This window comes from Leishmania martiniquensis, chromosome 26 (genome assembly GCF_017916325.1).
Source record: "Leishmania martiniquensis isolate LSCM1 chromosome 26, whole genome shotgun sequence".
Classification (NCBI taxonomy): domain Eukaryota; phylum Euglenozoa; class Kinetoplastea; order Trypanosomatida; family Trypanosomatidae; genus Leishmania; species Leishmania martiniquensis.
Genome location: NC_090161.1, coordinates 338213 through 353009, shown reverse-complemented (window position 1 = coordinate 353009; position 14797 = coordinate 338213). Strand labels below are relative to the sequence as shown.

At 63.2% G+C, this 14797-nt stretch overlaps 4 protein-coding genes across 4 annotated transcripts; all 4 read right to left on the bottom strand.

Moving 5' to 3' along the window:
- Nucleotides 1–1384: 1384 nt before the first annotated feature.
- Nucleotides 1385–1765, bottom strand: LSCM1_04117 (uncharacterized protein; the record flags this gene model as incomplete). The annotated part of the gene is made up of 1 exon (XM_067321640.1): nt 1385–1765. One exon carries the CDS (start codon nt 1763–1765, stop codon nt 1385–1387), a length of 381 nt encoding a protein of 126 aa, XP_067177871.1.
- Nucleotides 1766–2316: 551 nt separating this feature from the next.
- LSCM1_04116 (uncharacterized protein) lies at nt 2317–3816 on the bottom strand (the record flags this gene model as incomplete). The annotated part of the gene is made up of 1 exon (XM_067321639.1): nt 2317–3816. One exon carries the CDS (start codon nt 3814–3816, stop codon nt 2317–2319), a length of 1500 nt encoding a protein of 499 aa, XP_067177870.1.
- A 7546-nt stretch (nt 3817–11362) lies between these two features.
- Nucleotides 11363–13027, bottom strand: LSCM1_04114 (uncharacterized protein; the record flags this gene model as incomplete). The annotated part of the gene is made up of 1 exon (XM_067321638.1): nt 11363–13027. One exon carries the CDS (start codon nt 13025–13027, stop codon nt 11363–11365), a length of 1665 nt encoding a protein of 554 aa, XP_067177869.1.
- Nucleotides 13028–13507: 480 nt separating this feature from the next.
- Nucleotides 13508–14524, bottom strand: LSCM1_04113 (uncharacterized protein; the record flags this gene model as incomplete). Its single annotated transcript, XM_067321637.1, has 1 exon — nt 13508–14524. One exon carries the CDS (start codon nt 14522–14524, stop codon nt 13508–13510), a length of 1017 nt encoding a protein of 338 aa, XP_067177868.1.
- Between the last annotated feature and the right edge of the window lie 273 nt (nt 14525–14797).

Genomic DNA, 14797 nt, shown 5'->3' with positions numbered 1-14797 from the left:
GCTGCGCGGGCGATGCGGCGCAAGACGTCTCCGTGCGTGGTTCATGGCACTTTTCGACGCTAAGCGCCGCCCGTAGAGGCGGAGGGAAGGGCGGCGCGCACAGACACCGGCAGCGCTGCGATACGCTCTCCTGGGCACTCGCCCCTTCACTGTAAAGGATAGCTATCGGGCTCCCCTACTACTTGCGTTGCAGCGAGGGGCATTCGTCCTTGTCGATATTAGCCGTCTCGTTCTCAACGCCTTCTCACAGAGTCTCTCCCTCTGTGAAGGGGAGGGGAGTCGTCCTTAACATCACACGAGTGCGTGCGAGATGCACACGCGCCAGAAACACACATAAACGCACAGGCCACCTGATCCGTCGCTGCCTCCGACGCTGCTCTCCCTCGCCGGCGCTCCAGTGGCCGCCAGTGGCCGTGCCCCAGCACACCCTCTCGCTCCGATCCACCCCTTCACTGGCTTTCCTTCTGCGAGGGTGCAGCGGCTCACACGCACGCTGGCTCCTCAAAAAAAAAACTAACTTTGCTTCCATTGGGAGCCGTGATCGGGCAGGTCACCACACGAGTCTGCGCACACGGCGAAGGGCGTGGCGGCGACCAGCACGCATAGGTAGGAGGCGGGGGGGAGAGGAAGAGGGAAGAGAAGAGACGGAGCGGAGCCTCCACACGTACCTGAAGCGCCATTGCGCCCCGCCAACGGAGACCGAGAGCACGGTGCACTGAAAAGGGAGAGGCGCGTAGAGCGAGCCGGCTCAATACGAGGGTATTGGTAAGGCGCAGGTATGCATGGAGAAAGTGGAAGGGGGGAAGGGCGGGTTAGCGCGTGTTTACGTGCGTGTGCGCGTCACACTTCCTAACTACGAAAGGAGAAACCGAGCCATACGTCGCCAGAGAAGGGCCATCATGGGGCACCTCTCACATGTGAAGACGGGGCCGGAGGCGCAGACGGCAGGGCTTGGGGAATGAGGGAAAGTTTTGGAGGGGGAAGGAAGCACGTGACGACCACCGCACACGCCACGAAGCTGCCAGAGCACAAGACCAGAGAATGGGGGGGGAGGGGAAGACGTCTGTGGAACATAATCGAGCATGCATGCGTTGTCATGATGCGCACAGTACCAACCGTCGTTGCGTGCAAGTCACTGCAGGTTGTTCCCTCGTCTTCCACCTATACCTTTTTTTTTCGACGCCTTTAGGCGCCCCAGCACGACAGCTTCGCTTTACCGCGGCCACACCGCCCACACTGGCACTCTGCTGTTGCTGTGAAGGCGCCCGCGCTCCACCACACCACCACCCTATCCCGTCCCGTTCTTTTTCAGCAAGCGCGGCTGTGCTGTCACCCCCACCCCCGCCGTCGCCTCAAGACTCGCAGCGCGCTTCCTTATCTTTCCCTAGATGGCCTTGGTTACCTTCGTCTGCTCGAAGCCCTGCGGCAGGTAGCCGGTCTCTTCCGTGTTCCAGTCTACCTGGCGCGGCGGGCTACCGTCTCCATAGCGCATGATCACGAACCCTTTCCAGCAGAACATCCACAGAAAGAGGTACAGTGTCGGGGCGGAGATGTAATAGTCGCGGCCCAGCTCGACGGCGCGGTTCATCATCCACTTAATGTCGACGAAGCGGAGTACGCTGAGGCCGCCGTTGTAGGCGCCAAAGAAGCCCTTCGTGCAAGAGGATGGCGGGATGTCCTCCAGCTTGGGTGGGTGGTAGAGCTCTCCGCCGCTGAGGCGCACGGACGTGCGACGGAAAAGAGAAGTGTGGGTACGACGGAGCATAGCAGCCGATCGCGTCTGGTGATATCTAAAGGAGCGGGCGCGAGTGGAGGGGCGGACGAGGGGCGAAGGTGGCCCGACGCGGAGTGAAGTCGAGGAATGTACGTCTCGTAGCGACTGGATGGCGGTGGATTCAGCGCCAAGGCGGCGCAGCAGACGTGAGAAGAGACGAGAAAGGGAGGAAGAGCAGAGGCAGAGAAGAGAGGGTGGGAAGACAGAGGAGAGCATGGCACGTTCGCGGTGTGGCCCATGTGCCCACATGAGCCCATGTGTCAGCGGCTGAGAGAGAGAGGCAGGTGGGGTTCTGTGCCGCACGGAGGAAAGCGCGATGCCCTTACACGATATGATCTTGACAGAGGCCGTGGAGTCCTTCGGAGGTGCCAACGGAGAGAGGAAGGGAGTCGATGCCTCTGCCTTGGCGCGTGGGTGACGTAGGCGCTCCGGCGGGCACCGGAGGCCTCCTCATGTATGTTCTCTCAGGTCAGTAGACTTGAGGTGGTGCACCCACTTCCTTCCGGGCCGCTCTCTCCTCGCTTGCTGCCCTCCCTTTGAGCTCAAAGAAGGCACTGCGAGCACTCGATGGCAGCGTATAGGTCAACCACTAACTGTGCTGCAGAGAGAGGCTTCACCCAGTGCACGTGCCCGCCATTCCCCATGCCATATGCCGGTGACCCATACAGCTCTGTCAAGGCCCGCTGCTGCTGCAGGTCACCCGTTAGCAGCACAACTGGTGGGACAGCACAGTGTGGGCTCGCGAGGAGGAGATCGCTCAGGTACGAGGAGGTCAGCAGATCACCCGACTCTAAGGACGTGTTCGCAAAGAAGACGTGCAGCGTCGATGCAGGGTGGAGGCGGGCCAGCTGGTACAACGTGTGGAGTGCCTTCGAGATTACTGGCACGAAGAGCTCGTGCGTGGCACAGAACGCCACAGGAAAATCTGAGAGCGCACGCCGCAGCTTCGGCGAGAGAAGCATCTCCAGCAGCGCGCCGGGAGAGCCGAGCTCGATGTTGGCGACGTCAGCGACGAGGATGACGCGGGCCGGCTGCGCCTTACGCGTTCCCAATGCGACGCCAGCGCCGATCTCACCATCGGGACACATGGAAGCCGGCACAAGGCCGCAGCTGTACTGCAGCTCGTGAAGCACTTGGGCGTTGTACAAGTGGAGCTCTTGCGGCGTGAAGAGCTGGTCGGCGTGGAGGTAACTCAAATGTCGCTGCAGCTCCACAGGGTCCATCCAGACCGACGACGAGGATGTCGACGGTACCTTTGTTCCTGGATGAGACGCATACAAGTCAGCAGACTCTGCCCGTGGCAGCGACGCCACGTCGCGCAATTTCTGCGCCGCGCACGCCGGGCAGCGCAGCAGCGGCGCCGTGGGCTCGTTACGGTTGTAATACAGGTCATGGAAGAGCGCATTCCACCGACCGCTCTGTTGGGCAGTGAAGTACGTAACGTCCATCCACGTCCCGGGGGGTGCACCGTACCAGCGAAGGGAGTCGTAGTAACCCCTTCGCTGCTGTTTCTCGCCGCACGCGCCAGTGACAGGTTGCGCATCGGTTTCTCCGTCATGGCTGGAACCTTTTTGAAAGGCTCGAATCACGGCACTGCTAAGGAACCGAGGAGGGTCTGATGCGACTGACTTCTTAATCTGTGCGCTGGCGCCGGGGGGCTGTGGCGGCGGTTCCGCCGGTGTGGCAAGTGGCCACACATCGCGACGGCGGTGGGGCAGCGGCTTTGGAAACAGATTTGTGCGCTCGTGCGCCGGAAACGCTTGCAAGAGTTCCTGCAGACGGGTCAAGTTATCCGCACGCGCGCTGGCCCGCTCCACCATCAAGCGCATCTTTTTCTCGACGAGAAGTGTTGGGGACGGGCGCTGAGAGGATGGAGATGACGTAGTGGATCTATAGCGCCTCGCCCCTGGTGTTGAACACCCCAGCATCCCGCTCACACCGAGGCGAAGAGGCAGCGATGCTGGGGCTACCGTCGGCCACGTCGAGGCCCGACAAGCACAGAGATTCCCTGATGTGGTGCAGCTGCCGCGCATGTGACGCATCCTTGCGGAGAGGAAGAGGTGGGCGTGAGGAGGCAACTCCTCCTCCCCCCTCTTCGCTGCAGAAGTGCTTTGCTTGTTTAGAAGTATGTTGCAGCCGTGCAAAAGAATTCAAGTGGAGAGCGGGAGAGGTAAGACTGCGATGAAGGCGGAGAGAGACCAGTCGCGCCGGTCGGCATGCTGCTCCGGCAGTGGGGGGAAGGAAGGAAGGGAGGGAGGGAAGGGGGGAGAACGATGCATCCCAGCTCAAAGCTGTTTGCAACAGAGCACCCCATACGCCCAGGGGAGACGCGCGCCCGCACCCAAGAGAAATGCTTACCAGTGGGGGGTGGGGGCGACGAGACCACCACAAAGGTAAGGAAAGCACTGCATAGTTTCTTTGGATGCCGTTGTGTACATAAAAGCACTGAGGCGGCCACAGCAGAGCCAAAAAAAACACCACAAGCCGACGTGGCGGTGGCGGTCAAGTCGACTGAAGGCGCGCGCCACCGTGCCCATCGTGCCAAAGAAGAAAAAGGAGCGCGCGAAGGATTGCGCACCGTCCGTGCTGCGTTACCCCTCCCTCCCCCCAGGCACCGGCTATGCAGGCTGAACAGGTCGCTTTGTCCGTCACAGAACCGTCCGCGTTCGCCTCACGAGCTCTCTCGTCACGGAGGAAGCGGCAAGACGTGGATGAGGCGCAACTTAGGTATTGCCAGCTCCGTCAGCGGAAGGCCCACGACATCCAGCTCGGATGCTAGGCAGGAAACCACGGCCGCCGCACCTCGGGACGCGATCTCCGAGGCTTCCATCGCCTCCGCAAGCACCTGCGCCCGTTTCTTCTGCCACGACAGAGGCTCCAACTGCACCTGCACCTTCTTCGCCCGCTCCGTCAGCTCGAGCATGATCGCCTTCAGCTTTGACAAGAGCTCACGATGGCCACCGCAGCATCCAGCGAAGGAGGCGACAACCGACACGAAAGGCAGCAGCGCCGTCGGGAAGTTTTGCATTCCTTTCTCTGCCAGCTCCTCACACACGAAGTAGGCCACCCTCAGTGAGCTGCAGTAGAGCGGCCCCCAGCGCCTCTGCTCCGCCACCGTGAAGGCGTTGAATGGGGAAACGTGACGATTGAAGGCGCGAGCGGACTGCTCTGAGGCCCACAGCGCCGAGAGGAGGCTGAAGAAATAATGCTCGACGCGGCTGAGTCGATGAAGGCTCACGCGCTGCTCAAGTGCCACCGGCAGTGAAGCCGTCGGCTTTGGGGCCAACAGCGACTCGCTGGGTATGACGGAGCTGAAAGCCCCGCCGACCATCGTCGCTGCGGCGGTGGCCGCTTGCAGGGCATCTGCGTATTGCGCCCTCGCCTCATGCAACTGCGGCACGACATGTGTGTCGACGTCCTCTGCCGCCAGAGCAGAGAGCAGGTAAAGGTTACGCATGTCCAGCGGATAGCGAGCGCGTGCCCCATCCCCGGGAAGGTATGGCGTTTCGCCTACAGAGGGCAAGGTCTCGGCCACGGCATCTGAGATATCGCCAGCAGCGAGAAGCGTGTCGGCCGCCGCGCCGCTGGCAGGAGCTCTTCTCGAAGCGCCTCCGTCCTGTTCGGCGCGCACACTCGCACAGTGCAACACGTCGTGGAGGCGGCGCAGTCGCCACACCGCGCTCTCGAGGGCAGCTTTGGTGTCACACGCAAAGGATACGAGCTGAGGAAGGAGCAGTGCGGGGGCCACGGCGGCATCTGACTCGCTGCGAGAAAGTGTGCGCGATCGCTGAGACTCCCCTGAAGGCAGCGAGGCATGCGACCAGGAGCTCCGAGACAGGCGTACTCCCGAGGACGCCGCCTTGATGCATCGCGCGAGCGCGCTCTGCCATTCCAGTGCACACGTAGCGGGTGCGCGCTCCACCAACTCTGCCCAGCCGCTAGTGGGGCTTTGGAGACTGGCGTCGCACAGCCAGCGAAGCAGCGACGTGGCTTCGACCGCGCTGAGCAGGCTCGCGGCGTCTATCGACACACTAAGCAACGCGCGGGCACCGCTCTCCGAGGACCGGCAGCTGATGGTGGATGCCATACTGGCCTCCTGCAAGGTGTGGAGATACAACACAAGGGGAAGCACAGCAGGCGGTGCGCCTGGTGGCCGGTATGGCGTGAATGTTGGCGGCGGCGACGATGGTAGAGCATTCGGTGCTGCGGCACCTGTCGCGGGCTCAACGTTTGTGGTGTGCGCACTTTCATGTGCCGGCGACTCGTACTGCCACAGGAGCAGGTGCAGCTGCTGAAGGAAGCTCAGGTCCAAGGCATTGTAGCCATCCAGCAGCGAGGTGATCAGCGCGCTCCATGGTGGCGCTGCTTTCTCCGGTTCCGGTGCCACCGCTGATGCTTGTTTGATGTGAGGCACCATTGCCGCTGTCTCATCTGCCTTCACCGGCTCGTGATGGGCGATCGGGGGGCCTCCGTGGGCATTCGCGCCTAAGCTGGCACCTGCGGTCTCCTGCGCGGCCGCCGTCTCTCCAAGGCCACTCGGGCTTTGCAGCGGTGGCGATGTCCACACAGTCCCACGCAGCTCCCTCGCCTCTGCAGCCTCACAGCCGCGAATCCTCTGAGACAAGGCAGCGTCGGCAGCGGCGCCATCGCTACTTGGCGTAGAGCACCGTTCCAGCAGCGTGCGCAAGGCAACCAGCGCCGGCTGCTGCTGCTGCTGCTCGGTGGCAACAAGCCCTCCTGCCCCAGCAGAGCCGTCGAGTGCAGACCCTATGGCACTGCTATTGCTGCAACGATTGCGGCGTAGCAAAGAGGCCGAGAGGTGCTCAACACCACCACCACCACCTCCGCTGGCACATGTCAGCAGAAAGCTCAAGAGGTCACGCTCTACCTTTGTCAGGGCGGCTGATACGCTCTGTCTTGCCGAAGTTGACTGCGAATAGACGACAGGAGCGACTCCATCTCGTAGCACACTCCTCCTCTGCGCCGAATCTTTCGGCTCCCCCTCGAGCCCCTCCGCCGGCCGGCTGCGAAGAGAGCCTTCCAAATGGTCAATGAGGAGCGTAGAACGAATACTGAAGGGCACGCTGCCTCGAGGTGCATCGTGTCCTTTATGTGGAGCTGCGCCGTCATCACGACTAGTGCCAGCACCAACAGTAGCTGGAAGAAGAGCAGAGATGTCTGCGGTGTTGCTGCCTCCGGCAGCCAGTGCCTCCCCGTCCTCGACCTCGTCACCCCATGTCTGCAAACGCAGGCACAAATCTGCGTGCGTTGGCCCCTGTGGCGGGCGGATCGATAGCGGCGACGCAGTGTCCAGCAGTACCTCACCGCCCCCTTTGGCAGCCAGTGCTTCTGTGGCCGATGCGGAGAGTCCCCCGCCGCTTCGCTCTTCTTGCAGCAGCGCCGGCCTCGTGACCTGCCCGGTCAGCGGTGGCACGACCCTCAAAAGTCCTTGGACAGCATCGGCGTTGCCGGGGGGCAGCGCCCGTACCGATCCGGGGCTCTCTGCGTAATGGTCGAAAGAGCCACAAGACGCACCCTGCGTCTGTGCTTTGCCGAATCCGCCGCGCTGCTCAGGCGGCGCCCGCGGAGCAGCGAAGAGGCGTCCAATGGGCCACTCGGCGAGCAGAGGCCCTTGCCGTCGCTCCCGGCAACGCTGTAGCGCGTTCTGCCGCCGTACCTCATGCTCCTCCTCGGCCAGCTGCTGCATCACAGCGTCATGGGCTGTGACGGGGTCGTCGACGTAGACGAAGTGCTGCTTGGCAGCGCCATCGTCCAGTTTTGCAGTGGCGGAGCAGGCGCCCGCCTGCGCGGCCCCCGAGCCCGTCCTGCGGCCCACCTCTACCGCTTGCCGCTCCTCTTTCCGTTGACGCTTCTGCGCAACCGCTCGATGCAACGGGCCCGCGTCCGCCTGTTTCACGCAGACACCATTGTCTAAGCGCACCATCACATGTGTGCGGTCGCACCACTGGCGCACCATGTGCAGTCGCTGCTTCCACGCCGATCCCCCCTCAAGATGGCGGCGCAGAAGTGCCTCTCTGGCCTCCAGAGCACGTTCAAGGGCATTGAGGCCGGGGGACGTAAGAGCGGCGGACTTGGACGCTTTCACCTTTCCAGTCGCGGCGGGAGCAACGCCCGCGCCAGTACTTGCGCCACCGACGCCATTCCGTATCGTGGCCGAGGTGGCGCCAGCGCCGAGCTCCCCCGCGAAGCTCACGTGATGCACGCTGTCGCCGGCTGCTTTGCGCTTTGTGCCCTGGAAGAGACCCTCCACGTCCAGCGGGCCCCGATTCGCTGCCGCAGACTCCCCAGTGAGCAGTGCGAACGGTGTGGAGAGGTGACTGGCGTACAGCCGCATCTGCTTTTGCCGGTGCGTCTCCGTCGCCGCCCTCTCGGCCATCGACTCGAGTGACAGACGGGCTTTGGTGGCACTGGCGGAGTGGCTGCTCAGCGATGGCGATCGTCGCCCGGTATCGCCAGAGGCGCTCCTCATCGCCCGACACGGCACGACTGGCTTGCCTCGGTCCCTCCTTAGTATCTTGCGCGCCGTCCCACTCTCTCCCAGTTCCCGAACGAATATAGAGCTAGTTAGCGAAGCGGCGGTGAGTTCCGAGGTGGGTATGGAGGAGGCAGACGAAGACGTAGAGAAAGCCAGAGTCTCGGCGTCTCGGCCTCGTGGTGGGTGATTCGTAGCGCACCGTCCCCCAGAGCTAAGGCCGTCGCGGTGGAGGTGCCGTCGGCGAAGCGTGTGTATAGCACTCAGCGCGCCGTACCGCTTCTTCAACTCCTCCATTGTGAGAGGCTCCCGCTGCCAAAGAAGCATCAGTGGCGACTCGGCCGCGGCACGCTGGCGGGGTGGAGGCGGCGGCGAACTGGATGCGGTGCTCGTGCAGTCATCCTTGTCTTCAGCTCGCGCGCCTGCCCCGTCACGTCCCGCCGTGTCCGGGTCGGTGGTGAGCCCAAGGGAGGGCGTTCGAACGTCGTAAGATCTGCTATCGGTGGCAGGCAGCGCCGAAGGGAAGCCTCGCATCGTCTCGCCCACGCGGCCACCAGCGGCGCCACCGGGGAACGGCGATGACAGCAAAGGCACCGCCGACGCAGGTGTACCAACTGTCTCCTTGGCGTAGAGGCGCATCAATGCATCGCGGATGCGCTGCGTGCCGCCACCTCTTTTGATGAGCTCGGCGTCGCCGTCCTGAACGTCATGTGGGTGGGGGGTAGCGTCCTCGGTAGCCCAGCAGTGTGGGCGTGAGGCGCCAGTGCTCCATGGTAGTGCCAGCCTTCCCTGCCTGGCGGAGAGAGAGCGCGGACCACAGCCCCCCTCTGACGCGCCTAACCCGTGCAACGTGCAATGAGCCGCAGGGATATCCAGCTTCCCTGAGGATGACTTAGTAAGCCTTAGCGTGTCACGCAACTCCCGTAGCGTGTCCTGCCCAACGCTCCGGCGTGATGTGTTGGACAGCATCGTGCTCGCGGCCCCGCTGAAACATCCACCCAACGAGCCGCCCTGGGCGGCACGCGAGAGCCGTTTTGCAAGGGCGGTCACCGCAGCTGCCGTGGCGTCTTCGTCTTTCACGGTTCTGCCCCCACACCCATCAGCGCAACCGGCCTTGGCTCTCAGATCCTCTGTCGTGGCGGCTCTTTCCGCCGTCGAGCCTACGTGACGAGAAAGATGCGCAGACAGCACCATGGCCGCCCGGTCCGCTCGACCCAGCGTGTCGTTCAGGCTGGGAGCGAAAAGGGAGCGTAACGGGCCCGACGGCGGTGTCTGGCGGCAAAGCTGCTGAGACCCGCTAAGAAGTGTATTGGTGGCGGAGAGCGTCCCATCCAGCGTCGACCACCACGCATCTGGCTGGGAGGCCGGCGTATCAGCCGTCGCTGCAGCAGCTGTTTTGCTGCAGGAGCGGCAAGACGGCGATGAAGTCGAGGCAGCGGCCGCCCGACCAGCGGTGGAGTCACCGATCGCCGAGCCTTCCGCTTGTCTCCGCTGAGAGAGGGGTAGTTCTGGGAGGCGTTCCAGTGCTGCTGCGGCTTGCGAGGCGGTTATGAAGCCGCACGATCGCAGGTGCCTCGGGCTGCCTAGCGGAGGTGACTCCGAGTAGTGATGTTCTGCACTGTGCAACAACAGCAAACCTGGGGTAGCGGCGCTACCTGCGCCATCGCCCCTGCCCTCAAGGGCAGCGCCGGAAGCAGCCGCAAGGGCGGTGCGGCTCGGGTAGATGGGAGAGAAGACCAGTCGGTCGTACTCCCCATCGTAGCGCCTGCCACCGTCGTCGGTCTTGTTACTGACGTAGGGGCTGCGCCCAGGCGTGGCACAACATGAGGCGGCAGCAGCTGCACAACTGCCATTGCTGGGCGACCCACAGCCAAGCCCGCGAAGCGGCCGTTCCGAGTGCGATGGCGTTGACTGGGCCAGGGATGCCGCGGAGGAGACGCGAGGAAGAAGGGAAACAGCGGCCGCAGGCAACCGACGCGGCGCTTGCGCCCTCCACAGGGCGTGTGGTGAAATCTGCCGCCGTGGTGGCGTCACTGGTGGCGAGCTCGACGGTGTGCTGGCAGTCAGGCGGCGGGGAGGTGCGAAAGGCGCTGAGGAGGGTGGCGCGCCATTGCAGTCCTGCTTGCCTGCCCTTGCAGGATGCTGGTGCGGAGGCCGTGAATGCTGCTGTTGGGTGCCTGTGCATGACGGGTTGGCCGATGTGCTCGGGGAGAAGCTGGCGATGGTGGAGGCAGAGGCTCCGGGTAGGTGGGGGAGCGCATGCCCACAACGTGGCGCATGCATTCAAAAAGTCAAGGAACGTGTACGTGTCGGAAGGAGATGGTAGAGCGAATCGCGACCGATTCGGTGGCACGCACCTGCGCGGACACGAAAAAGGAATCCCGACGGGCTGTGAAAGGGCCTTTGAGCTGCGGGAAATTTGTGCCTTCCCCGTCCAGTGTATATATATGTCTGCGCGCATGTCTGCGCTTGAACACGTCGCCGCACGTCGAGAAGCAGAAGGAGGGGGCGAATCAGTTGCAGAGATGGACGTCATGTATGCACTCGCGCGCACATGTACGCCGTTCCCTCTGGGCACGTGACCGCAGGAGGCCGAAGCGGGAAAGCGGGGGGGAGAGGAGGGTGGGAAGGGACGCGATCGGGTGCGCACACACACTTGGCGAGAGGGACAGAGGCAGAGAAGAACACCCACGTGCGCTACAGAGCAGCGCTCCACGAGAGCGGCACCCTACTTAACTTCTGCTTTACCTCCTCCTCTGTTTAACGGCGCACATGAAGCGCGGAAGAAGATCAGGCTCACACGAACTTGTAGGTGGTGTGGAGGGTGGTGGTGGTGGTGTGTGTGTGTGTGGGGGGGGTTAGGCATAGAGCGAGGAGGATGAGGGAGGACGACGGCGGCCACGGAATGCGGTGGCGCACTTCTCGGCTGCTCGTCACGCCTGTCGCTTCCATGATAAGCCCCAGTGCTCTTCCATAACTCGCAGAGAGGCAAACGTTTGCCCATCTGTGTGCCGTGCAGTGGCGGTGAACCTCTGCCGTGGACGTCGCCCGCTTAAGCCTTGGTGGCCACGAGACGACCGTTCTCTCGGACATGCTCACAGAAGCTTAGAGGGAGGGGGTGGGGGCGGCGGCTGAGCCTCGGCAGCGTGGCGGTTGCCAACTCGACGCTGCATGTCGCACCACACGTAGCGGGCTAAAGCACGCTCCTCCTTGGGGCTAAGGCAGTCCGTCACGACAGAAGGAACCACGTGCACGTTTCGCCTCATCGATTCGGGCACAAAAAACGGAGCCTCAAAGCCACGATGACCCCAGACCTCTTCCGAAGTTGGAGGTGCTGCCGTGAATCCGCCTCGGCTGTCAGATGCGGCGTAGCCCGCAGCGCCTTTGCCGCTGTGGAGGTCTGCGACGCTGCGCACGTGCAGCCAGCTGTCTGACAAGAGGAAAGTCTGCGGCTCCAGTGTGCACAACCCAGGAGTGGCGCGCGAGGGCTCTTCAGGAGACAAGGCGTCTGCAGACGTGCGCGGATGAAAGGCATGAGGGCCAAGGCGTGCGATGCACTGTACCGTCTCCGCCAAGGTGTACAAGCCCCCCTTTGCATAGGTGACGTTGTCGGTGCTTCGACCGTCGAACTTTGCCCCAGCTTCGACCACTGGCGCATTACACGCGGCTGAGCGCGTCTCCAGCAGCGCCTGTGGCCGCATCCCAATGAATATAGGAATAACCCGGAACAACTGTGGAGTGCTGTTGGCACGAGCGAGCTCGCATACCTGCCCCACAATGCGCTGCATCGACGCGCCAACGGCAGCCCTCTGCTGCGTTTGCGCATAGCTGACCAGAAAACAAACGGAGTAGGGCCCGGAGGAGCTCAAGGCACCGCGGCAGGTTCGCATGGCCTCTTCCCACGCCATGCACGCGGTCCCCCACAAATCTGTTACGTCAGTGCACACGTCCCGCAGTGGTACCTCTGCCGCACCAAAGAGCTTGTTCGAGTCAGTAGCGCTGGAAAAGCGCGCGCTGAGAAGGCGGAATCGCAACCAGTCCGAGTGCTGTCTCTCTTGCAGTCCATCGCCCGAAAAAAGATGCGAGGGCTCGACGTGCGCCAGCGGGGGCGGCATGGCCGACGGTGCCGTGGGCGCCGGCGTCTCCTCTGTCGCGAGAGCCGTGCTGAGTGGGCACGGCGCGGAGGGCTGGACACGGATGCCACCGGGAGGCTCTTCGGTGAGGCATGCTGCAGCAGACACTGAAGTCGATGGTTGTCCTTCGAGTCGAGGCGGGGCAGGGAAGAGGGTGGCAAGCGGAACACGCTGCGCCTGCGTGCAAGAGGCGCGCTGAAGGGCAAAGGATGTGCTCTGTAGTTGCACCATGTCGTAAAGGTGACGGCCACGACCAAAGTAGCGCAGCAGCTCCCTCTCCTTCTCCTCGACGCTGCTCAAGATACTCGCTGGCGCAACGGCGCCGCGAACTTCACCCTCAGTTGTCACTCGTGAAGGAGGTGGCTGCGACGAGGATGAGAGTAGGGGTGAATCGGCATGCCCCTGAGACTGGACGATACCCTGCGTCTCAGATAGCTGCGGTGCCGATGCGCGTTTCTTTCTCGACCCCGACGCCACGGGGCCCCTCTCCTGTCGCCGGCGGCGCTTGGGTGGCCAAGGCTGCGCACGCGGGAGAGGTGAGGACGAGAGCGGTCGAGCAAGAGCGATGATGGCGCTGTGAGCAAGGCTTCCTCGCAAGCATAGGCACCTCCACGGCAGTAGCGGCATCCCATCCCTCAACAGTATGAGAAGGCGGGGGTGGGGTGTCGTCTATGGGTGTGCATGCGTGCGGCCACCGACCCGTCCGGGGTGAGCGAGTCATGAGAGGTTTCAGAGAGGATAGGACGAGTAAGGAAACGCTGGAAGTGGCGGGGGAGGCCCAAGAGACTGGCATGCGGAATAGGTGTGATCTGCGTCGACCGCAATGCGCTTCCTTCGGTGGGAGGAGGGAGGAAGGAGATGGGGTAGGTGGGGGGGGAGGAAGCATCTCGCCTCTCTGGGGCGCACAAACCGGCAGAGGGCAAAGTACCTCCACGACAAGCTTTCCTCAAGACCTACAATCGAGGCGCACACAGGTACACACACACATACACATACGCGCGCAGTTGCTTGTCCATCAAAAGACACGCGCCAGCGATCACAAACACACTCATGCGCAAGCACGCCAGGTCATCGAACGGCACCAGTCGGCGGCGCATTACCTGTCCTCTAGCCGCCTTCCGGAAGCTCTCCCAGCTCCGCTCCCGTCACAGGGTCATGGCTCTCGTCGGCGCCGAAGGCCATTTCTGCCATCGTTGCCGCCACACTCGTCTCTGCCTCTGGCTCTGTCGCCGGCGTCGGCTGCACGTCCATCTGGATAGTCAGCGACGAGGCAGCTGTCAAGTATGGTGGGCGTGTTGGCGGCGGCGCACCCTCGCCGTTGGCGTTGCGCTCGTGAATGTACCTCTCAAATGCGGCATCCACTTGCTCGCCGTAGTGCTGCCTAGTGCGTCCTCCTCGTCCACGCGCAGTGCCGCGGTGGCGGTACGGACGACGGATCCCGAGAACCTCGTCCATGTCTTTTCCCTCGGCGATCATCTGATACTTGTCGTGGCTCCACTTTCCACTGTCCTCCGACAGCGAAACACCACCGTCGTTGTCCGCGAGGCCCAACTCCGGCGCTCGATGGCCTGGCGGCGGCGCGTTGCCCACACCGTGTCCCCCGGTGGTCCCGTCACCACTGTCACGTGCAGTGCCAAGCAGGCTGACACCCCCACGGCCGCCGTGCCCCCATTGCCGCTGCGTGTCGCGCAGAAAGCCGCGGCTATGATCCCGGTGCGGCCCTTTGCCGCCGCCGCCGCTGCTGCTGCTGGCGGAAGAGAGAAGCACAACACCGTGCTCCTTCGCCGGCTCGACGTGCAACGTCGACCCTTCCACCTCTACGCCATCCATACAATAGACCGCCATGGACGCATCTGCCGGGTTGCGGTATGTGCAGAGGGCACTGCCGACAAAGCGGCCAGCGCGGTCGGTGAACATCTTGTACGACTCGAGCGGTCCGTAGACCTCGAACTCGGCTTTCATTGCGCATGCGCCGTCCCGCTCTATACGCTCCAGCGGGATCTGCGTCACGTACACACGGCAGGACTTGTCTATGACAATCCCTGTGGGCGTCATGCCGCGGCTGCGGCTACTGAAGTTGTCGAGTGGTGTAAAGGAGGCCATCACGGTTAACGGCACGGCCATACGCTGGTGTACCTCGTGTGCGTTGGTGCTCGTTGCTGTAAGACGCGAAAGCGGGGCGGGGGGAGGGGGGAGGAGAGAGAGGGAGGGGAGAGGGAGAGGGGAGTGGCGGCATCACGCACGCACCGACGCATGCAAGGCAACGGAGCCGGAAGAAACGACGCCGAGGCGGCGTCTGGCAACTTTGTAACTTCGGTGGGCGAGGCGTCAGCACAAGACGCTGAGCCGCGCGTACCACCTGGAGCTTTCTGGCAACGAGGGGGAGCCCGCCAAGCT